At 39.0% G+C, this 23,673-nt stretch overlaps 1 protein-coding gene across 2 annotated transcripts in view; it reads right to left on the reverse strand.

The window, feature by feature from the left end:
* Positions 1–601: 601 nt before the first annotated feature.
* The window catches only part of igf2r (insulin-like growth factor 2 receptor), a 52,436-nt gene continuing 29,364 nt past the window's right edge, over positions 602–23,673 (reverse strand). The window contains exons 25-51 of one of the 2 annotated variants that reach the window (XM_044168981.1): positions 22,858–23,036; positions 21,978–22,065; positions 21,490–21,699; positions 21,224–21,354; positions 20,760–20,863; positions 19,560–19,693; positions 19,106–19,305; positions 17,930–18,056; positions 17,634–17,765; positions 16,630–16,789; positions 15,809–15,917; positions 14,887–14,968; positions 14,515–14,648; positions 13,062–13,211; positions 12,597–12,755; positions 12,103–12,313; positions 11,050–11,202; positions 10,393–10,627; positions 9,512–9,648; positions 9,001–9,118; positions 8,056–8,202; positions 7,686–7,870; positions 7,224–7,410; positions 6,970–7,116; positions 6,775–6,844; positions 5,314–5,601; positions 602–5,234 (exon numbers count right to left, since the gene is read on the reverse strand). In XM_044168981.1, the coding sequence (XP_044024916.1) occupies positions 5,076–5,234; positions 5,314–5,601; positions 6,775–6,844; positions 6,970–7,116; positions 7,224–7,410; positions 7,686–7,870; positions 8,056–8,202; positions 9,001–9,118; positions 9,512–9,648; positions 10,393–10,627; positions 11,050–11,202; positions 12,103–12,313; positions 12,597–12,755; positions 13,062–13,211; positions 14,515–14,648; positions 14,887–14,968; positions 15,809–15,917; positions 16,630–16,789; positions 17,634–17,765; positions 17,930–18,056; positions 19,106–19,305; positions 19,560–19,693; positions 20,760–20,863; positions 21,224–21,354; positions 21,490–21,699; positions 21,978–22,065; positions 22,858–23,036 (4,136 nt within the window). In that variant the 3' untranslated portion in view covers positions 602–5,075. The remainder of the gene's footprint in view (positions 5,235–5,313; positions 5,602–6,774; positions 6,845–6,969; positions 7,117–7,223; positions 7,411–7,685; positions 7,871–8,055; positions 8,203–9,000; positions 9,119–9,511; positions 9,649–10,392; positions 10,628–11,049; positions 11,203–12,102; positions 12,314–12,596; positions 12,756–13,061; positions 13,212–14,514; positions 14,649–14,886; positions 14,969–15,808; positions 15,918–16,629; positions 16,790–17,633; positions 17,766–17,929; positions 18,057–19,105; positions 19,306–19,559; positions 19,694–20,759; positions 20,864–21,223; positions 21,355–21,489; positions 21,700–21,977; positions 22,066–22,857; positions 23,037–23,673) is intronic. The other variant, XM_044168982.1, reaches the window with a different exon arrangement.

Here is a 23,673-nt window from a genome sequence, read left to right on the forward strand (position 1 = left end):
TTTTAATGGTCATGAAAGTCCTCAGAAAGTTGGGAGATTTTTCCTTTTAGTGGAAGTACAGTCACCATCACTGCTTTATTACCTCAACATGTTTAATGCTAATGTGAGACGACTTGGTGGCACAGGTAGATGCCCTCACCTGCCACGATCCATGCTGGCATTTGACACATTTTAAGTCATTCAAAAAAGTTAAGGTCAAGTCAAATTATATGTCATTCGACAAATCCAAGTCAAGCTTTGAGTCATTATAGTTATTAAAGACAAGTCCAATTCTAGTCTTAAGTCCATCAAGATGAGTGCAAGACAAATCTCAAGTCCTCCCAGGTGAGTCCAAGACAAGTCATGAGATGAGTTTAAGTCTCAGGTTCTTCGAGACAAGTCCAAGTCAAGTCCGGGGTCCTTCAAAACACGTCAGCGTTAAGTCTCAAGTAATTTCAGACAAGTCAAAGTCTCAAGTCCTTCTAAACAAGTTCAAGTAAAAGTCAAGTCACTCCAGACAAAATGTGGTTGTTTTTAGGTCTCAAAGTCAAGTCTCAGGTCCTCATTTCTTTCATTTTCTTCCTTATGAGTCACAGAGTATGTGATTAAACCACAACAGTGATAAACAGCAGATCTTATTTATTCAAATAATGCAATATTTTTTACATCAATGTTTTTTTAAATAGGAAAACAGGCAAAGAGCCAAAAAAACATATCAGACAACATAACTTACACCAACTAAAACAGAATAATGATCTCCCATAGTACTGAACCATCACAGAAAATTTCTTGTGCTTTTTCAGTCACTATATTCTCCGAGCTTGTTTGTCTGCTTCTTAATTTAACTGAATTAGTTTCTAATAACCCAAAACAGTTCTCTGCTCGAGTAGACAAAAAAGCACAAGAATGTCCATTCATATCTTCATAGGAAAGAGAAGGTTCAGTACAGTACCATGCAGATGAGCCACACAAACTTTGGTGCTAAATACAGCAGAAACAGACTTTATGCAACGATGGAAAAGGACATCACATACTAAACGATACCATCTGCTTCTCTGTAATGAGGAGTGCTGCTACGTCTCCTCAGGAGAGATGAGTTGATTACAAAGTGCCAAACACAGGTTAATGCTTTTATCCCAGTTCAAACCTCCTTCTAGGAATTTGAAGTAAAAACCTTTCAGAACAACAGCTGAGGTCCACGAGCTGAATGAATGAGAATGTTTAAAATTAAGTTTTATTATAGCCTGTCATCTCTGCCAAAACAGGCTTGATTTCATTTTAACTTTTGCTGGACTTTATGATATTTTAATAATAAATATGGATGCTTGACATTTCATTCGGATCCATTTGTGATTGCACTAATTTAATTGTTCTTTGAAAACGTGCCCCGTGTACTGTGCACTATCACCTTGTTCTTCATGCTCTCAAAGGTAGATTTCACTTCATAATTTCAGATCAGTAGTTAAATGATATGGATATTCTACAAAGACCTTCAAAAAGTAATGGATTACATGATAAGTTACATAATTCTTCTTTCTGGAGTCTGACAATTTTACTCAAAAATGTCTAAAATTGCTTCTGAAAAGTTCCATTTCAGTTTGTGATCTCAGAGACAATAACACAAAAAAACAAGTTACTGAATACCCAGAGCAAAGGGACAAGAACATGATGATGTTTTCTATTTGTTTGTGTTACATTTCACTATTATGGCTCATCCCAAACTCATCCATATAAAATAGTGATGTTTCCAAGGCAAATGCCAGTTCAAGATTTTTTTTTTTATCCTTTTGTCATTTTTTGTCTGTTTTGGACAAAGTGGCATCTTAGAAAAACTTGTGTACAAAGCTTTAGAAATAACGTGAAGGGTGAACCTTCTTTATTGATTGATAAGAGATTTTAACAACGACATCATCATGTTTTATTAATAACTTTAGTTTCTGTGGATTGAATACTGAGAAAACCCAACGATGAATCTACCATCATTCCCCTTCGTACCATAGACAATGTAATCAATCTATATGTAATACATATTCATAGTCTGTAAGTGAACTACATATGTGATTGCAAATCAATACAAAGTCTGTCAGTAACTCAACAGGTGCTCTCCCAAGGTGGTATATTCACAGAAAGTAAATTTGGAGTGGCTTAATAAATCTGTTGAACATCCGTTTGTTTGGCCAGGTGAGAATAACACCTGTAATGAGAAACCTCAAAATGTCCCATTCCTCAGAAGAAGTGCAGTTCTTCCAGAATATACAAGTATTTACTGATAAAACGGGACGGATGATACCTAGGTCTGCAACTAATTAATATTATTTTCATTATCAATTCATCTATTGATCACTTCTTTAATTAATCATTAGTCCAGAAAACGTCAAAAAATAGTGAAAAATGCCACAATTTCCCAGAGCGCAAGATGTTTTCAAACAGCTTGCTTTGACCAACCAACTGTCTGAAACCCAAACATGTTTGATTAACAATGAAACAGAGAAAATCTTCGTATTTGAGAAGCTGAAACTAAAGACTTAAATGATTAGCTCTGGAAAGCTTTTGCCTATTAATATTCTGTCGATTGACTTATTGTTTCATCTTGACTGATACCTGCTAGCTAGCAGTTCCTCAAACTTGGACAGAGTAGTTTAACTAAGAAAACTCAAGGCCAACTTACTACCATTTTCCAGAGCTTTAAACTGCATCTCACAGTTTTCATCAAGGGATGAATATTGCTCAGTTATCAACAAGCAAATTGACAACTGAGCAAATCTGCTGTGAAAAGCAGTTAAAAGCTTCAGAAAAAGCTTTCATCTCAATTGGACAAAAGTAGATTTATCAAATAATGAAAACACTAGGGCTTAAACTATTAGTCAGTTAATCAGTTAGTTGATCTAAAGAAAATAAATTGCCCACTTTTTTGATAAATCAATTGAAGTTATTTATAAAGCCGTCACCGTCGTTTGAAGACGTCACCTTGAACTTGTGACACTTTCACTATTTTCTGACATTTTATAGTCTAGACGATTAATTGAAAAAATAATTGACAGATGAATCGATAATGAAAATAATTATTAGTTGCAGCCTTAGAAAGCACTAAATATGTTCTTAGCTGGTTTGCACACCAGAGGAGATAAATTACCGCAGAGCTCAGACAAGTCCATTGTTTGATTCAAGTTTGACTCTGCTCACTGCCAGAACCGCGAGAATGAAATGTTACCAAAACTACATTGGTGTAAAAGTTATTTGTGAGCTATTTGTGAGTTTGTGAATTCACCAAGTCCACGTTCTAATTGTGTAAACCAAAAAGACACCAACTTCACAACAACTTCTTTGGTTGGGACCGAAGAAAAGAGGGAAAGTGGGATGGCACCCAAATACTCTGTGTGTTTATACTGTGTAGGCTTACTCATATCACTCTCGTGGGAACACTGCAGTCAGTTTGATTTCATTTTAGAAAGAGTGTGAACATTTTCCAAAAAAATCACAAAACATCCATCGTTACTGATATCCTTTGTGAAAACACTAGTTTCATTATTAAGCAGAAAATATGTTAAATGTAAGTCAACTATTGATACATTTATGCTTCACTTCTTTCTTTTGTCTTGCATGCATCTGGCTAAAATGGGCTGATTTCGGCACTACAAGAACTTGGCTTTACAGAGTTAAAATCTCACTTTTGATGCAGCAACATCTACAATCACAGACCTGAATACCTAAACTGAGCCTTTAATGTACGAGAGCGTGCAAGCTGAAAAAAATCCCAACTTCCATACATTAGTGCCAGTGGTGGCTGTAGAAATATGGCTTTGGCAGGAGGGGGACCAACACAACCTAAACTAACATCTCAAGTTTCACTTTCAACCTTCCGTCCTCGCCGACCGTCCATTCACACTTAAGGCCATCAGTATTTTCGCACAGAACAGAGATACGTACAGATCATCAGCTCAGACAATCATTTAAATAATCATAAAAACAAATGTGCGAGCAATTCACCGGTGAAGACAACAAACAAACAAACAAACAAAAAACGTCCATATTATAGAACATTATCGTCTATGTACAATGTCTCTGTTCAAAACAAGACAAATCAATCTGTCGCCGGACACGATTCATCGATGAAAATGTAAAGTAAATTCATCACCAGGAAGGCATCGTGCTTTCTTTTCGAGGGGAAAGAAAGAAAAAATATCTGCTCTTATAGCAACTGTAAACAGCAAGAAAAGACAAGTGGGTGTCTTCATTCCCTTTTGAAACAACACAAGCGGACACCTTCACTGCCTACGTCCAAGGAACTGAACCAGAGTCCCCTTTATTTTCTTTGATAGCCATTGTTTTTCTCCAGAAATTTTCTAGATTGTTTCACCATCGAGCTACTTAACTGTACCACAGATATCAAATACAGGCCTTAATGGGCCAATGGTCACTAGAAACAAAACTAAAAATGAACTCCAAAAGACAGCCAAAGTTTTTTCTTTCCATTGTCGCCCAGTCTGCAATGAGACATGTATTATTTTCAGTTAATCAATGCTACAATAAAGTGCTAAAGCAATGACACAGCTTCATTTCAAAACTCTGGAAGAAAAAAAAAAGACACAATATAATATAATTTAATTTTACATCTTTTCACTGGCATGCCTCATTGCAGAGTCAACATACTGAGAGAGATGCTTTTTGTGCCTCTGGGGTTGATTTTTAGAGATTCAACTGGCCTGTTAGGTCTATATTAGATAAATGTGACAAGACTGAAGTAACAATAGTGAAGCAAATTATTTCATTTCATAATTATGACAAAATAGGGTGCAGGTCAAAAATGTCCTGCAAAACACTTTAAATAATCAGCTATCAATAAATAAGAAACCATGTGCTAACATCGACAGTCTGTAGACAGTGCCTGGATAGAGTCTGAGTAGGCCGAGTAAAGGTGCAGTCCCAAAAAAAAAAAAAAAAAAAATCCCAAAATAGAGGAAAGGTTTCTACTTTCAATATGTTGTTGGTGTTTCATCGTTGTTGTTGTTGCTATTATGGAGACATTCACTGAGAGAGAAGAGTTCAGATTGGAGGGGGGGGCGGGCGGTGGGAGAAGAGGGAAGGAGGAAGTGACATCACACTCTGAGGAGGTCCTCGTCACTGTCATCCTCGTCCCGTTTCCTATTGGCTGCAGTGTTGTTACCGTGGTTAGGGCCTGAGGAGCGAGGTTTGCTGCTCTTCCTCTTCCTTTCTGACTCGTCCAGGAGGCCGACCAGGTCCTCATCGCTCTCCTCCTGGAATGAAGGACTTCTGTGAGGTTCTGAGCACCAAACTAGGACACAGTAACACCTGGACTGACGTTGAGATACTCACCTGGAGGAAGGCACTGCGATGGGCCGCAGAGTGCCTGGAAACTCCAGAGGATTTGACCACTCGCACCCCCGGGACGCTCAGCACCTCGTCCTCGCTGTCTTCGTCTTCCTGGTCATCCAGCGAGAACGTGCGCAGGCCGTCTGTGTTCACTGGCTTGGTCTTGATGTGACCGTTGCCATGGTTACTACTGCCTCGGTGGGAGGATAAGGAAGAGGAAGTGGGAGGGGCTTCGAGCTCCTCCATCAGCCACTCCATCTCCTCTTCACCCCCTTCTTCGTCCATGTTAACCTGAGGATTTAAAGGCAAGTAAACACTGAATCAAATCCTGTGGGACTGGAGATGAGAAACTGTCAACAAGGTAGCACCTGTTTGCAAAAAGTGTAACGCTTATAACGTTACATGGATTTCAATCCACCTGTTTTAATGCACATTTTCAATGTACTCCAAAAAGTCCAAATATCATGAAAGAGTTTTTACACTTGGAGATGGAAAAGTTGGTTTATCGATAAAAAGAAAATGTGATAAAGTGCAATGGAAACAGATTCAGGGAATAAATCATGACGTACATGAAGCATGTGACTTAAAAGTCTACTGAAGAGACGAAAAATGCTGGCAGACGAAAACATCAGACCTGTGAGGAGCGATGCGACTGTAACCTTCCTCAAATTAATACATGAAACAAACATAAATGCCATCTTTACAGCATGTTTTCTACATTTTTTCCCACCATTTGAGGTTTGACTGGAGCTCTTTAACTATGTCCCCTTATTGCGCCTTCTTCTTGTACAATGGTTTAATGGCACCTGATTGAAGAATTAGCGCCACCTATTGCTTATCTCGATGAATGAACCAACACCTAACATTCGCATAATAGTAGTGAATGGAAATGCTTTTCTTTAAAATTTGCGCTACATTTGGATGGAAGCCTGGCTATAGTCCTCATTTCCATTCTGTGCTGCAGCAGAGTTTCAAAATAAGATAGCGGAAGAGGAAATGAATGGCTCAGGGGGGACCAACAAACCAACGAGCCAATCGTCATCGGTGTGACCACAGACCACCATGTTTAAAATTTCAAGGGGCAGGTCAGCGAGCCAACTACATTACTTAATTACGTAAAAGGGTGCATATGAGAAATTGTGAAAACCGGTGCAAGAACCATGCAGCAGGAATTCTTCTGCACGCTGACATCATGAACTGAACACCTGCCAGGTAACCTTGCATACTCTCTGTAGTGTTAGATGTAAGCCTTCTGGAGTGAAACTTTACCTTTAATTTTCATGATGTGGGTCTATGATTGGATGAAATGATACAGAGTCAGGAGAGGCAAGAGGCAATATGTCCCATTGAATCTGATGCAGGATCAACAAAGTAGTTGGCTGGAAAAGTGCATTTACCTGGAGAACACTGGAATCTAAAGGTCTAAACAAATTCAGAGTTCATTCATTGATTAGATCAACCTACCTTGGAATATTTATATGAGACTTGGTTTCCTCTCCTGCAGCAGCCAGCAACCTTCTGGATCACCAGCTCTCTGTTAGGAGACGAGAGATGTGCAAAAACAAGACAGACAGACAGACAGACATTCATGAAAATTCTTTCAACAACAACAAAACATCTTTAAGCTTCTCTGCATTTGTTGGACATTCGGGGTCTCACCTCCTCTCTCTCTTGTGGAGCAAAAGCCCCAGCAGACAGACAGACAGACCCACCAACAGGAGGCTCAGCATCACCCCCAGCGCCTGGCTCCGCCTAGAAAGAGCTGGAGCCTCGCTGCTGTCGTCATATGACTGTGCGGCAACAGTTCTGCAAGGTAATATAGAAGGAAGACTTGCCATTTCTTAAATCTACTTTTGCTGTCTGAAGTAAAAATCTAATTCCTGCTGGTCAGAAGTGTAAAAGTGTTTACTCACGTGAGACTACACACAGCATTCGTGTGCCACACAAACAGATACTGGCATTCATCCGTCTCCAGCATAAACTCGGGAATGCCGAGGCCTGCTGAGGGGTTACAGTGGAACATGATGGTGGATGACACCATTTTGGTCTTCTCCCGCCCACACTCAGACTCAGACGACACCCTCACATCCAGGTTTCCCCCTGATGGAAAAGTAGAGACGTTGCTGACATGCCGTTAATGTTAAATAGATGAGCGGAATTGCGATGTTTGTGTATGTAACTAGAATCAACAGATTTTCATGACGTGACAATTGTTATTTAAAACATCACTTTTAAGAAGGGATTTAGAAAACATTTTTAAGTGTGATTTAACCATTTCATTTATAAGTTAAGACGGGGAGACAGGGGCCACCAAATGGCAGGAAAATAATTTTTTAATAGTTAGAAATGGGACACTAAACCAAGCAATAAATTACCTTTAATGTAGTACTTGGCCTTGCTGGAGTAGCCAATCTTGCGTCTGTAGGGCCCGTTGAGTTTGACCTGGCAGATGTTGGCACCAACACAGCTGGGCAGGGAGTTGTTGGTGATGCCGGACAACTGGATGTGGTAGATGTAGCGATCGCCGTTGGGACGGATGTCTCCAGAAGCCTGATGATGGCTGAGAGGAGGAGGGTAAAAACAAAGGTAAACAGACCAACACAGGTAGAAAATAAAACAAAGAAGTTCTCTAGACTTTTCTAATTATATATGGTTATGCAACAAGGTGAGATATTTGTTAGTTACATGAAGAAGAGTGTACTGGGAGCAGGACTAAGACACAGGTGGAGTGTGTGCTTGTGTTACCTGAAATAGAGTGCTCCCAGACTGAGGCTGGCTCCAGTGTCAGGAACCTGTATCGTCCCATTCACCATCTCCACCTCATGCTGCTTCACCGCACACGCCCACCGAGTCTCCCAGCCAATAACAAACTCACATGATGCTTCATCGATACTGCTCACACAGACACAGATAGAGATGAGAGAGTCTTAGCATGGTTGCAGATTGAACATTTCAGAAAGCCACATTTCGACTTCTCGGACCAATTTAACTAGTTTAGCTCAGTTTATGAAAAAAAGATGACAAATTAAACATTAAAGTTGAAGCAAGTTATATTGTGCAAATAAATGAGTAAAAATAGCATATTTTACAGAAACTGCTTTTGAATCAATCTTTTGAATCAACATGGAGCTGAGAAAAGACAATTCAACACTTTTTAAAGGTCTTGAATATAAAGCATTTGTACTGAATGCCGACAATGTGACTGATTCATGATTGTGTGAATAACATTAAGTCTGCTGAGAAATGGGAAATGTTTTGCAATGCACCTCAAATGACGCTTTAATCGGAGAAAGTTTAACTTTAAAGACAAACACTCGGTTCTGCCATTAACTGGCAGTTAGAAACACTGAACCAAAGAGTAAATGAGTGTTATTGTAGAATGTGGTTTATTGTCTATTGCAGCATCACATTTAGTAGTTAAGATACCGTAACCATTAGGAGCAAATGATGCAGATTTTGAACATGTAAAAAATTTATTCTATCCTGCTTTGTTTCATTTCTTTCTCCACATGCCTACTTGAAATTTTGTCCTTCTTTCATATTAGTTTATTATTCAGTTTGGTTGTGTGTGAAAATAATTTTTTCCAACAAATCTAATATCTTGCTAGTTGGGCTGAAAATTAAAAACGTATTAAAAAGAGATAAAAAAAAAAGGCTGATTTCATTGGGGTGTGTGTGTGTGTGTGTTACCTGATGAGTGCTGGGTGTCCAACAGTGGAGCCACAGCTCAGCTGGACCACAGTCTTGGCCTTCACGCCGTTACCACACACATCGTCTCCTGCTGAGTAACTGACTGAGATCTTTCCATCTGCAGAAGTAGTTTGAGACTATGATCATGAACTTTTCTAATTCACAAAATCAAAACTCAACTGTGAGAGTCACTAGTAACCGAAAAGCTCATAAATGCTACAATATTCTTAAAGCAAACAAAAAAATTACACATGGATTCCATTCAACAGCCTCACCTAATTACCTCAAAACTGTTTTCAGTTGAATTACATTGTTATGGAACAATAGTAGTAAAATACCCAATCCAAAAAATGCCTTGCCAATAGCTTTTAATAAATTCTATTGGCAACAAAACAGTAAAGTATATACAAATGATGACCTAGGATATTAGAAGCTTCAAGCTGATATCATTATTGGCCCCCAAAAAGTCTAACATCAAGCATACTGAAATGTATATGACTTGATTGCCCACCAGTGTAGCTCATTTTCTGAGTGTAAACTCGGCCCAGGGTCTCGGTCTTTCCTGCTGCTGAGTGTCGGCACACAGTTGCTCCTTCTGGACAACCTGGTAATCCACCGTGGATACCCTGACACAGGTTAATGAAATACCTGAGGACATAAAAACAGGAAAGAGTGTCATATTTGAATAAACTCAGAACTCAGAAAATGAGGCTCAAGGCCTTGTAGAAATATTCTTTTCAACTATATGACTTTTGCATGCTTTTAGAAATACTTCTTTTTCTTGTATCTACTGTGAAGTAGGGAAAGTTATTATTGCCAAAATATTCGCTGTATTTATTTCATTTTATCCTGTATTTTAGATTTAGGTGCAAAGACCTGTTAGTCCCTCCAATTCTGCAATTTAAGGTGGAGCAGCCATGCCCAATACAATAACAGATAAAATCCTCATGAAGACCAGACAATCAGACTGAGCAACATAGCTGTATGAACAGCTTTGCCAATAGCTATTTATTTATTACATTTCTAGCTCACTTTTCTGCGTTATTTTACTGCCACCTTGGATTTTTGTGATCTTTATGTGAGCTCGAACAGTGACACACAAAGCTGGCGGATACACTGTGAATGTGCCTGTACTTGGCTTGTAAAAGCTGTTGGGCTATTTCAAAAATGGCAAAATGATCAATTTCAATGTTTTTTTCAAATTTACACAAAAACAAACAACAAAAAGCTTTTGACAAATGTATTCATTTCCATTCTATAACACCTCCTGCACTTCCCTCTCCTTCTTTCTGCATTGAGGATAAAAGAAGAGCATGCATTAATATGAATATTAACCTATGCAGTTTAAGGAGGAGTTAGACATTGCCCATCCATGACTAAAGCCAGACTTACGAATCTCCTTGGTGGCTAAACTTCCATGGCTCAGTGAGGGAGGACAGGGTTCGGAGATCGAAGGTCTGGTGCTTGCTGACCAGCTTACACTCCATCTTCCTTGGGGGACAAACGGCACTGGTCTTCCACTGAAAAGTGACTGAACAACCTGCCGTCTCTGACAGCAGCTGTGGAGAGCCGTGGCCTGCAGACTGGTCACAGGTGAACAATATGGAGGATTGACGCTTACCAGAGGCTGCAAGAGAGATGCAAAAGGCAGGATGGTTTTCAGAAAAGTGAGCAGTAATGGTTGAGGTCACAGCTCATAGACATACTGTATGCGACCTGTGATGAGGGGTTGCAAAGAGGCATTTCTTGGCTATAAAAGGTTCTCAAGCCAAAGTGGAAGGGAACCAGTAAACTAGAGTGTATGATTTGGAGAACTGAGATTAAATAATAAAAAAAGTCATTTCTTTGTTATCACTCTGTACTTTCCTGCCTGCTCCCCATCTCCCAGCTTCAGTCTATGCTTGAGTCCTAAATATCAACTTTTCAAAGCACGAGTAATAGTTGTGATCTCAGTGTATGTGACTGGAGTTGACAGCGATTCACTCGTGGTCGTCACATCTCCTTTCTGAGTTTTCATGTGCCCCATTAATCCTGCCAAAAAGCTGTCACCTGCACTGCAGAATCCCCACTTCCTGTCCGTGTCAAAGTTGGCAGTGGTGGAACACCACTTCCTGCCATCTGTCCTTTCATCTTTGGTGCACTCTGTATACGACTTCTTCATGAAAGTGAAGGGGAACACACACACCTCGCCCTCATTTGTCACTAGAACACACAAAGCAGCACATAAACTACTTGTTCAATTGTTTTCCAAAAACGATGATCTTAGCTAATTATGCTAACCTACAACTCTCAGCAGACTGAAATATTAGTGAAGCTTTTACAAATACGACATCAGATTTCCAAAGTTTTCTTCTTAAAGAAAGGTCCAATATCTCTACATACCATATCTCTTTAAGGGTGTATTAAAACAGGAGGTAACCTGCGCTATGTTCTTCAAACATGGTATAACTAATCAAGGCTAATATGTTGTTAATCAGGCTAAACTGTTCTGTTAATTCTCATCCAGCTAAATTGGTTCTTCAAATGCATTTAGAGAATTGATTTGTTAATCTCAGGTGAAGTTATCTTGAACAACAGTGTGTTCTTATTTTAAAAAAAGAAGCGACACAAGCAGAAGGTTGAAACTATGATCTGAACTTTTACAGTTTGATTGGCTGAGTGCTGATCATGTGATTGTATTTATATGAGTTAGGTGAGTAGGGAAGCCTCTCAACATGCATGGGGCATGAGACTCATGGACCTAAGTCTCATTTTATTTGTGCTGCTGCACAAATCTTACTGGTATTATTATCTGCATTGTGCTCCACAATGTTTCCACACCTCCATTGCTGTTACACAGTTAGTTATTATGAGTGAATGCAATTAGACCATAAGTGATGTTGTGCACTTTTGAAAGTTTTGTCTTGAAGACATGTTGCTCGGACAGCTCAATATAAGCGTTAAGCAACTTTTAAAGAACTGAAAAATCCAGGCTGTTGTCAAATAATCAACAATCAAATCCAACTTCAGTTATTCAAGTATGAAGAATCAATGTTCTTAAGCCAAAGCCTGATTCTAGGTCTTTTCAGGGGGTTGTTAACAAGGTAAGTACAGCAGACTTACCTGGTGGGCATGGATCTCCCCCACCATACTGCATCAATACAGCCTGCTCATCATGTTTGTAGTCCATTTTCATGGCCTTGCTGATGCCAAATGATGAAGCTGACTTGTCTGAACCAGAACCAGACACCCGGCAAACTGTGCTCTTCTTACAGGCCGGCTCTGCCACTGACCCGCAGACGTTGATGTGGTAGATGCTGGAGCCCGCTGGTACCTAACATACAGAGACTTAACTTTGCTATAATTTTTAACTGGAAAGCCAGAATCTGCAGCACCACGGTAAAAAATACCTGAATAACTGGATTTAATATATTCTCTGACCTACCTATACCTTGACAGACATAATTGTTACAGCTATAGTGAAATATAAAACAAACCACAGGAAAATATAGATTTAACAAGATGAAGGGAATATTCTGGTGCACCTCTAGTCAAAAAGTTCTCAAAATCACTGGGATGTAATCTTGGTGGACAGACAACAAGTCTGTGGAACTCACCTGGACTTCACCAGAGAGGGTCGACAGGTCAAAGGTGAACTGGAGCTGGGAGTCTGTGAGATTGCAGCCGCTGGTGTGGGTGGCATCTGAACAGACTATAGGGGTCGCCCACTCAAACAAATAGACACACTTCTGCAGCCTCAGCATTTGTGGAGAGCCCTGTATACACAGATATAAAAAGGTTACTGTTTTGTTAAAAAAAGATGGTGAAAAAAATCCTCAGAGAAGTACTGGTGACACAACATAATCACATTTAATATGCTTTTGTATTCACATCACATCACATTTCACATCAACTTTTATATCTTGTATGTAACCTTTATAAGTTTGGTGTATCTGTTGGACTTTGGCTGTAGGCCCTGTTTGGAAATGTATAGAAGAGGACCATGAGGGTCCCAGTGTTTGCTGGACAAAAGCCAGAAGAACATCTGGTATCATAAACATGACATGAAAGTGCTGACTGACCAGCTCCAGGCCTCTCTGGCAGGTGAAGATGATGGTCGAAGTGTAGTTCTGCGCAGGATCAGCCGTGCACTTGGTGGAGCTGTGGTAAGTGATTGACACTTCCCCTGTAGCATTATTGATCTCAGGGCCGCTGGTAGTCCGCCCAATGTCCTTTAAGAGACAGAAAGAGAGAGAATTACAGAGAGAAAAGGATGAAGGCAAAATTATTGAAAGAGAAGAGAAAGGAAGAAAAATAGATTAAAAATTAAGAGACAGGACAAGAAGGATCATCATCGTACAAAAAAAAAAGACAGAAGAGAGGGAAACGGAATAATGTTTTTACCCCGATTGTGTTTCCACCATGATTTGCCTCCAATTTTAACCATCAACTCTGAGTAGGTCACTTGTTGCTGATTGGATAATAAACACTCTCACTCACTCACCATTGCACACCGTTTAAGTAAAACTCTATACAGAAGTGTTCATTTTAAGAATAAAAAATGGCCACACAGAGGAAGTCTAGAAAAGCCTGAACTCAAATTAGAGGCGAACACTGGTCACGACCTACGTGTCAGTGCGCAACAAGGGTTCATAAATACAAAGTTTAAGTTGTGTAATTTTAAAATCATTCACATAATTTATCATACACCTGAGAGGATTAGTTACTTTAATAAAGAGGTTTCCCCAAACTGTAACAGATGCAAAACAGAGATTGGGAACTTCCAACATATGAATTGATCATGTTCAAAGCTAAAATCATGGTGGGAAGACATGGTGAATACACTTTAAAAAGTATTAACTATGGAACTTCATTTGTCACCATCTATAGTACTTCTTAGAAACTAACCCTTTTTTTTAATGTGGCTATGACAGCTGCCAAAAAATGTCTAACTGGAAGTGTAAATTAACTCACTGCATGTTTGCCTTTAGAACAAGTTACTTAACCTGAGAGAACTCCTCAGATATTTCAACAGACTTTTGAGAACAGTACATGGGCAGACCGTACCAAATTCCCACTAATAACTTAGTCTACTTATTTTATTTTACTTAACTTACGCTATTTTTACTTATTATTATTATTATTATTATTACTACTACTATGTTTGTTTATTGTCTATTTTTTATATGCATTTAGTGGCACAAAAAGGGGCATTTTGAACACTTAATTTTGAGCCACCAAACATATATTTCATGTCACAAAATGCAGCATGTATAAGATGGTGTGCTGTGATAATAATAGCTGGAACTACATCAAGATGTCAACAAAAAACAGTCACTATAATGGTTGTGTCTGTTGTACCGTTGAGGTGCCATCGGACATTTTCACATGTAGTCAGTCTAATGTCAGTGCTCTGGTTTCATTATAAGGCATCAAACCACATGAAAGTGAGGTCAAAGTAAATGGTCCTTCTACCTTGTCTGAAAATAGTCTGAAGGAGAATGTCTGTGTCTGTTGTGTTTGTGAGTGTCTTACCACAGGCGGCCCATTATCAGGATCTATACAGACGGCAGCTCCAGGGGGGCACGTGACCCCGGGGATGGGGTTTAGAGGCTGACAGATGTTGATGTAGAAGTCTGGAGATCCATCAGTTTGGTCCACTGCTTCATCTGAAAGGACAACATTGGAGAATAGAAACAGAAACATGGCAACAGAAACATGGCAACAGTAAATCTGGATGAATGCTGTTCCCCATAAATGATGCACATGACTGAAAATCTACAGACACGATGCATATTGTACATTTCCTCTTTTTGTTATTTTTGAGATTTACAGCTCCATCATGGCATGTATAAATCAAAAGACATCTGATATCTGTATTTAAGTGTTCAGATGTGACCCACTGACCTGTTGCTGTGTAGTATCCACTGACATGAACCAGAGGAGTCAGGTCTATAAGAGCAGAACCGTTCTGGACTGAACACCTTACCTGGAAAATAAAATTGAATAAAAAGGAAAATAAGACATGTCAGTGGTACATCTTTATAGAGCCTAAAACCAGACTGTGAGTCATAAAACACTGAACAGTAATACAAAAAAAAACAATAGTTTTTAGCCTTCAGAAAGCCAAAATCCAACCATTTTATACTATACAATGGCTATAGAAAGTTTTCTTTCAATATTTTCATCTTTTGGTCTTCTAAACAAGTTTTAATAATCATTTTGGAACAAGTGAGTCTGAGACGCTTCTTCTGCACCACATAATTTAACACTTCATTCCTGTCTATTTGATTATCCTTGAGAAGTCTCTAGAAGCTGACTGTAGTCCATGTGCAGACTACATGCAACAGAAATTCAATTTACTCCATGAAATGGCCAATTTAGTGCTAATTTGTGAAGGAATGCTCCGTACTTTCCACTTGAATATGTGGAAATAACTTGTTAATATAAAAGTTGCACTTCTTTATAGTATCCTATAATTATTTGCTGTCGCGAAAAGCCAATATCACCACAACAAAGGCGCTGATAATAACATCTGTATAACTGTGTTTAGATGCATGTGTCACTTATCTTTCTTGACCACACAGACAGTTTTCTGCATCATTTGTGAGGCTGTTATCTAGTGATGCTATGGTTAAGGTTTGATTTAATTTACTAATACAAGCACATTCTTTTCAGTATTTGTTTTTTTACTGTGTTGGATGGGACAAACTTCTCTAACCAAAACATTTCCCAAAATTTGAATTTGATAAAAATATACTTTATGAAACAGGCCGGGCATACTGAGAGTCACTGTACTCTGACTTATCGCACTGACAAACATACTTACTGGCTGTTCGCAGACCAGGGGTGTGTGGAAAGAGAAGAAATGTGTGCAAGTCTCGGTGTTTGAGTCAATGAGAACTGGCTCTGGAGGGGCTGAACCCATGTTAGGTGGCCTATACAAACACAATGTAAATATTCAGAACATTGCTAAAAATATATATATTTCAGTGTTAATATGACAAATACATTACTGGTGCTTTGCAAAAAGATCATCATACATTTTAAGTGGCTGACAGCTGAAACAATTGTTAAATTATTTCACGACACTGGAAAAAAGTGTATAGAATAAGTGTAAAGAAAAAGTAGCTGGCTGACTTTTCCAATTCATGTCAGGTTCTTTGAGGTATGAGGCTTTTTAAATATTCAAAGCTAACCACACTGAATGAAGAGATTTTTTTTTAATTAATTTGCCATTTTCACAAGTGAGATACATAAAATGCAGGTTCTGCTGCCTTTCCACATGAAAGTGACAGAAATGTATCTGCTTGTGTATGAAAGAGTACATCTAATATAGAACTGAAGATTTCAACAGCTGTCAAAAAAAATTATTTGAATAAAGGACGTGAAGGGCAGTATTTCTTAGGTGTTTTTTAAGTTTTCAGTTGTCTGCACCTGAATGATACAGGTGTGGTTGTTCAACCCTAAGGGCTTAGATTATTTAAGACTTGGTTAATTCACTCATTGTCTCCATACAATGCGTGTGTTTATTTATATACTGTAGTGCATTTCATACACAAAAGCAGTTGTAGAAGAAAACAAAAATGGAAACAGTAATGAAATAAAAGGAGAAAATCAAACAAGGAGGGATGAAAGAGGGGGAAGTACCTGCAGATGAAGTTGATGATGGTGTTGTGTTTGAGGGTGCGGTTTGCTGGGCAGGGACTTCCTCCTTCATACGTCAGCTCCAGGATGTGATCCTTGTATGAGAGTTTCCTGCTCACCTGACCACCGCTCACCGCAGTATTGGCATCCTTAATACACACAGCTATAACACAATATGCAAGATATCTTAGAATGCTTAAAAATTTAACAAATGTACCTGACTGGACAAGACACATATGGCAAACCTATACATAAATGACAGTTCTGTTTAGGTAGATCACAGTATTTTAAAATTACAATGTGGGCACCTCCTTGTTAAATTTGTCCAACTGCTCATTGTATTAGTTTGTCAAATTAATTCTCTTCCAGCAGCTGTATATCCAGCGACTACTCATTCAAAGTTTCTTGAAATTCAGAACGATTAAATCTAGGACATTAACACATACAAGTGATTTTTAATACCTCCACCTAGGAGGTCGAGGTATGTGCTCTCTTAATGCCTTCCAGTTCACTGTGCAATATCTACTACAGTGGGGATGCATGTCCTCAGTGATATATAAACCATACAAATGTCTGACCAGACTAAACAGTAACCAGGACAGGAGGGAATTCATTTTTGATGAATCCCTCTCCTTACTTGTTGTTACTGTTAGAAAATCTGATTGTTCCAAGAAAAGCTGGACCAATCAGTGAACTACAGGGAGTCATTTTGCAGCTCTGACTAGTTAAAGGTTGATCTGATTGCCTACTAAATGATTTTTGTGTGTGCACATTGAAGATGAGTCAACTTTGTGCACAGTTTCTGTTAATTGAAATGTGATAAATTATAAAACATGAAACTGACAGATACTTCGATTCCAGACTGATTCATAAAGAAACATGTCAACCAAATATCGTAGCATACAGGATGTGAGCTAATTTCAGGAGGAGTGGTATTTATTCTGTGAATCAATGGCTAAATATTAAACACCTGGAAGATGACCCATTCACTGGATGGATGTACGTACCGGTTTCAGGGCTGCATCCAGCGTTGGTCACGTTTCCACAGATGTTCATGCGGAACATCTTCGTGTGTTCCTGATGATCGTACACAGTGTAACCTCCTTCCTTTGTCAAGGTGTTGAGATCAAACAAATGACCTGGAGGAGAGGAGACGAATTTGACACTTTTGAAGATCGCAGTTTATAGAAACACAAATATTTCTTTATTCATGTACATTCATATAAATTCCATTAAACACAAATACTGGAGTGAGAGGTTTGCCAGAAAAGAAGTGGGTTGTTATTTTATTGTTATGTCTGACCTGTGGCGGGGTTGGTGACCCTGCAGTTGTCATGTTGGGTGCTGTTTAATGGGCAGGCAGCAGCTGTCAACCAAAGGAAGGTGTACACACAGTCCTCAATGACAGAGATCAGAGTAGGCCGGGAGTCCTGGATGGGAGATAGAAACACATACGTTTTGACATTGATATTTTTCTTTAAATAAATAAACACCTGTCCTCACTATATTGCCCTGGTATTAACTCTGGAACTAGGAATTAAGAGTCCCTTTTGCACATTCCTGTTTGTGTTTCCACAGCATCTGAAGAACCGTGAAGATTAGGGAAGTTCAATCCATGACAGATTACAGAATGACTGCATTTAAAATGCAATTCTTACACATGAGGAAAAGCAGAGTGATTCTCTTGTTCTACGTATTGACTGCTGCGTGACTCTGATGTCTGAGTGAGGAAACTGACTGAAAACTGCAGAGCACCTCTCACCAAATCAGACAACCGCTGATCTGTTTGAAACTGTTAGTAAGTAAGAGTTTTATGTCTCTCCTTCACTTACTTTTTTTCTTTCATTCACTCTCTAGCCTAACTTTGTTTTTAATGTCAACAAACATCAATAGATGTCTACTCCACATCCTAATATCAATAGTAGAGTACTTCCTTGTTTTGTGAATCAAACAACACACAGGTTTAGTTCCTTAGTTCCTCAAAAGGTTTTTGGTCCAGCAACAAAGCCACTATTTTAATGTTCTCTAATCTCCCTCTATGCAGGTAAGAGACTAACAGCCAATCCGAGAAGAAACAGTTCTCTGAAGTGCGTTTTATTATCCATCTCACAAAGCAGACAACTTCCATTTCAACAGAAGCGTCCGGGAGACGTGTTTTTTTACACTTCCAATATAGCTTTTTCTCTTGTGTGTACAGTTATACAAAAACCCCACAGACAGGCACTCAAACCTATTGTGTAGTTTACTGAAAACCTTTTTTTTATTTAAAAAAATGTTTAGGTAATTGTTGATATTAATATATCATTTAGACCAATAAAACACACTGAATGCCAAACTACTAGGATTATTTAGCAGGGTGAGGAAGGTTTAACTGCATGTTTTACAGACATCCCTGAAGCTGTCCAGTAAAGGAGGACCTCTTTAGACTGTCTTAGGTCCGACCCTAACATATATACTGTCTATCCTTGTGCACCCTCACCACTTTGTCTTTGTCACACTTGAAGCGGATGATGCTGCTCCTGTTGCGGATTCCATCAGGACAGGCCTGGCCGCTGATGTACTGCAGCTTCAGGACACTTTTATCCCACGTAGGACCAGACTCCACCTGCCCAAGACTCACATATTCATCGTCTCCGACCTTCATACAGGACGCTGAACTGGAGGGACACTTCCATGAACCTGTCACAAGAGGCCAACTTTGGATTTTCATTGGATTTATTTTCAAGGATGTAAATTCCTATCAAAATTAAATTTTATTGTAACTTTTACAGAAGAGAAATGCAGTGAAATGAATGAATAAGACAGATGACTAAAGAAAATTCAGTTTCAAAGGTTTCAAAATGCTTTCTTGCAACTTGAATGCTGATGAACAAACCAGAGTTGGATTCTACAGTATTAATGTATGCTTTACTGAATAAAGAACGCAGACTGACCTCCCTGCTGCACCAGCGACCTGCAGACATTGATGTAAAATTGTTTCTTCGTGTCCTCGGTAGATGGTTCCACCTCCCAGTTCCGCGAGTCCATTGCCAGAGGGGAGAGGTCGTACGAGTGGCCCTGACCATCACTGAGGGCAAAACAGACATTCGGAGGGTGAAAATTCAACATCATGTGTTCAAGGTCTGTATAGATTTCTGAATAGCTGCTAATTATACTATAGTAACTGAACTGTTTCTGTTAATGTTGGTCATTACATTGTTATTGTTGTCTGTTCAGCTACAGGTATTTTTTAATTTAATTTCAGTGTAACCATGTGATGCTTGGTGCAGACAAAGACACCTAAAAAAAAAAACTGATTTATAAGTAACTGTCCTATTTATTACTATACACTTGACTTTTGTTAGTAACAACTGTCTGCAATCATTCGAAGAAATTAGCAGAAATAACTTCAAATGAAATCTAGGAAACATTAATTTTGGCACAATGCTGTAAAACATGTTTGTTCCTGTATTTCTTTGTTTAGTACATGGATCCTTGAAAACATCCCTGAAAGATGTCGACTACCACACTCAAGGAAAAACACACACATGTAAGAATGGGGAAATGTGTGGCCTTAAAATTACAACAAAGGTTTTCAGAAATACAAAGAAAGTAAGATAAAATATTTAATTTATTTGGTTATTGCCACATTTAAAAAGAAACAGCATCTCTATAGTGAAAATAAATGAAAACACACAATTCACTTTTAATTAACCAATGAATTGCCCACATAGAAAATTAGGTTTAATTATGATATCAGCCCTGATACCAAGGACAGATATTTACCTAATTATTGGCTGATAACTAACTGGTATTTTATTTAAAAATAAATAAACTGTTGCTGTTAATAACCTATGTTTATGTCATATTACTTTTATACAACAGTGTTGCTCATAGTATTTTGATTAATCTAGGTAATACATTCTAGCTATCCTGCGTATTGCTACCTCACTAGTTCAGACCAATTATCAAACATAAAGCTAGACGAGCGTGAAGTAGACAGCTGAAGTGTACAAGTGCACTTAAAAGGAAAAGAGTTCAAGAAAATGAGAAACACCTGGATGAGAAGAGTGCATAAACATAAAAGAAGAGGAAGAAAAGAGGAGAAGCAGCATGAGGAGGATGGCATATGGAAGGTGGTAGAGGATTGTTACTTGTAGGAGCAGCTGGTGGTTTTTACTGAGACGCAGGCCAGAGCAGTGGGCCAGCTGAACAGGTAGGTGCAGTCTGGAGTCTCCTTAATAAACTCTGGTGCCCCCTTAACAGGTGAATCAACACAACACAAAATGAGTTACCATCACTGAAGAGCTGGAATGCATTTCTGTGCTTTATATAAAGAAACGTCAAATTAACCGTCTGACATTTTGGGGGAAAGACACGTGTGTGCTGTCAAACTCAGATAATCAGATGGATATTGATGCTGACACTGTTATCCTAGCTCGGTCAAAAGTTTAAAAAATTACTTCAAATTTCTCTCAAGGTCTAAGTCACCAATCAACCTTGTCAGAGTTTACTGCATTTTATTTTTTTTCACTGTTTTTTTTGGGGGGGGGGGTTCTATTAAAACCCAATAAGAGCTGTGGGATCCGCTGGTTTTCTGTCTTTGTGTGAAACTCACAGGATGCCTGTCAGGGTGGCAGGAGAAGTAGATCTCGGTGGATCTTTTGTATATCCTATGACAGGTCTCTCCATTAGTGTAGTTCAGGATGAGCTGGTCCCCCACATAACTCAGAACCTGGTTTGCCAGTCCTGCACACATACACATGTGGAAACACACACACAAAAGGGGTAAATACAAGAACAATGACAAAAATTCATACATACAATACTACATAAAATATCAGTATATTCAGCTGGTTTTGATTGTTTTTTGCAATTTCCTACCTGCGATCTTGTGGTTGTTTCCATCCACCTGGCAGGAAGAGACCGTTTCAATGCCTGTGTCTTTGTGGGTGCAGATGCCTCTCTGGAGCCCCCCGCAGATCGACAGGTGGTAGATGTACTTATCACTCCTAACGGGGTAATCTTTACCCTTCAGAGAGCTCAGGTTGAACTCGTAGCCACTCCTGGGGTCACGAACCCGACAGTTATCACCTGGGCAGACAAGTTTGGACAAACCAAAGGGGCATATATTCTCATCTCTCCTTCATCACAGTTTAATCGATATTGGTGGTCAATACTGTCTATTTAAACTTCATTATGGCCTCTGACACAGCTGTTTTGATATGATCTTGATCTGAGTATTTTGATCAAATTCCAAATTTGTCACATTTCAAATATCAGTATTTGTAATCTGCACAAATTATCCAACGGCAGCAAAAGACTGGAATCCACACTTCTCATCACTTGGTCACATACACACACATTTTTACCTTGAGACTTCCTGATAGGGCAGGCCTCAGATGTCCTCCAGATGAAGACATATTCACAACCATCTTCACGGTCAAACATCGGGGAGCCCTAGAAATAGACACACACACACAAACATTTTTTTTTTTTAATTAAGTGCTAGATTATCAGAGATGCCACTGGTTAGTTGCATGTCTTGTTGTATGGCTGTGTACACTTGTCCTCTCACGTAGCAGTTTATGTAAATAGTAAACTTAAGAGAAAATGTTACTAAGAATAACTGCAAATTTGAGCTTAGCATTGATGCTTAAACCCAAATGAATCTGCTTGCATGAGCTGGGCTATGGACAGACTTTGTTGTTTAACTGTTCCAGCTGGTACGCCATGTAAACAACATGACTAATAAAAGCCGATACAAAATGTGGCTTTAAAAAGTACTGGCATGTTTGTATCATAAAACAATTTTCCTTTGAGCTATATAGCACGAGTTTCGCCACCAAATCTGATCCATGTTTCACTTGATCTTTACACGCATAACCATGACTGGAAGTCTATTTTCATCCGTTTGAGTGCCAACAGTGATTGTTTATTGGGTTCTGAGTGCTGCCAAAATGCGGGTGACCTACACACAATACTGTGCCTGAACGCATTCTGTGTAGACACAGATGAACGACTGAAGCTGCTGTGCTACTAATAAGCTGCTTTCACTACACAGCCTGTGTAGACTTTTTTTTTGAAGCAAACCATCACTAAGACCACTGACAATCATCTTGTGATGGTCTGACTTGATTTAATTATGGTAACTACCTGAATGCAGCAAAACTCCTGCGGAAACAATTAACTGCTGATAACATTAGGCAACGGCTCGGAGTGGGTTGTCACAGTGGGAGCTCTAATACTCACTGGGTTGTCATCACACTGGAGGATGATGCGTGTTGAGTAGTGGGATGTGTGATCACACTGCTCTCCATTCTGGTACACGATGCTGATGGAGCCGTCCTCTGCCACCTGCGGGCTGGACTGGACGTATCCCAGGTTGTAACTCTTTCCATCAATCAGGCCACAAGAACCCAAAGGACCCACTGGAGAGAAGAAAAGAACGTATTTAACTACAGTCTGACAGGAATGTAATATTTCCATTTAATTTTAATTGCAATCTGACTTTGTGATTTGATATACTGTATGTTGTTGTATTGCAAAGTGTCCACACTGTTCCTAATATGATTCCCTATCTTAGGAGCCTTGCAACATAAAATGCAATAAAAAAAAATAGTCCAAGTTAGTAGTTTATGATACTGACACAAATCACAGTATGACCACTGCGCAAAATCATAATCAAAATTATCAAACTGGTGCTTAATGCAGCAGTAAACTGTTCCACTGTAATGCTTTACATCAGCCAAAACTCTATACATGCGTACAGGGCTGCAACTATTTTCACTATTGATTAAACTGCTGATTATTGTCTTTATTAACCATTCAGTAAAAAAACAGCCATCATAACTTCCCTGAGCCCAAAGTGATGTCCTTAAACTCCTTGTTTTATCTTACCGGCAGTCCAAAAACAAAAAATATTTAATTTACCATCATATGTGATAAAACCAAGCAGCAAATCCTGGAACCAGCAAATATTTGGCTTTTTGCTTGAAGAGTGAGATGTAATTTCGCTAAAAGCCTGATAAACACTAATATTTATTTATCGCCCAGCCCTTGTCCAAA

The sequence above is a fragment of the Siniperca chuatsi genome, linkage group LG16 (genome assembly GCF_020085105.1).
Source record: "Siniperca chuatsi isolate FFG_IHB_CAS linkage group LG16, ASM2008510v1, whole genome shotgun sequence".
Lineage (NCBI taxonomy): Eukaryota > Metazoa > Chordata > Actinopteri > Centrarchiformes > Sinipercidae > Siniperca > Siniperca chuatsi.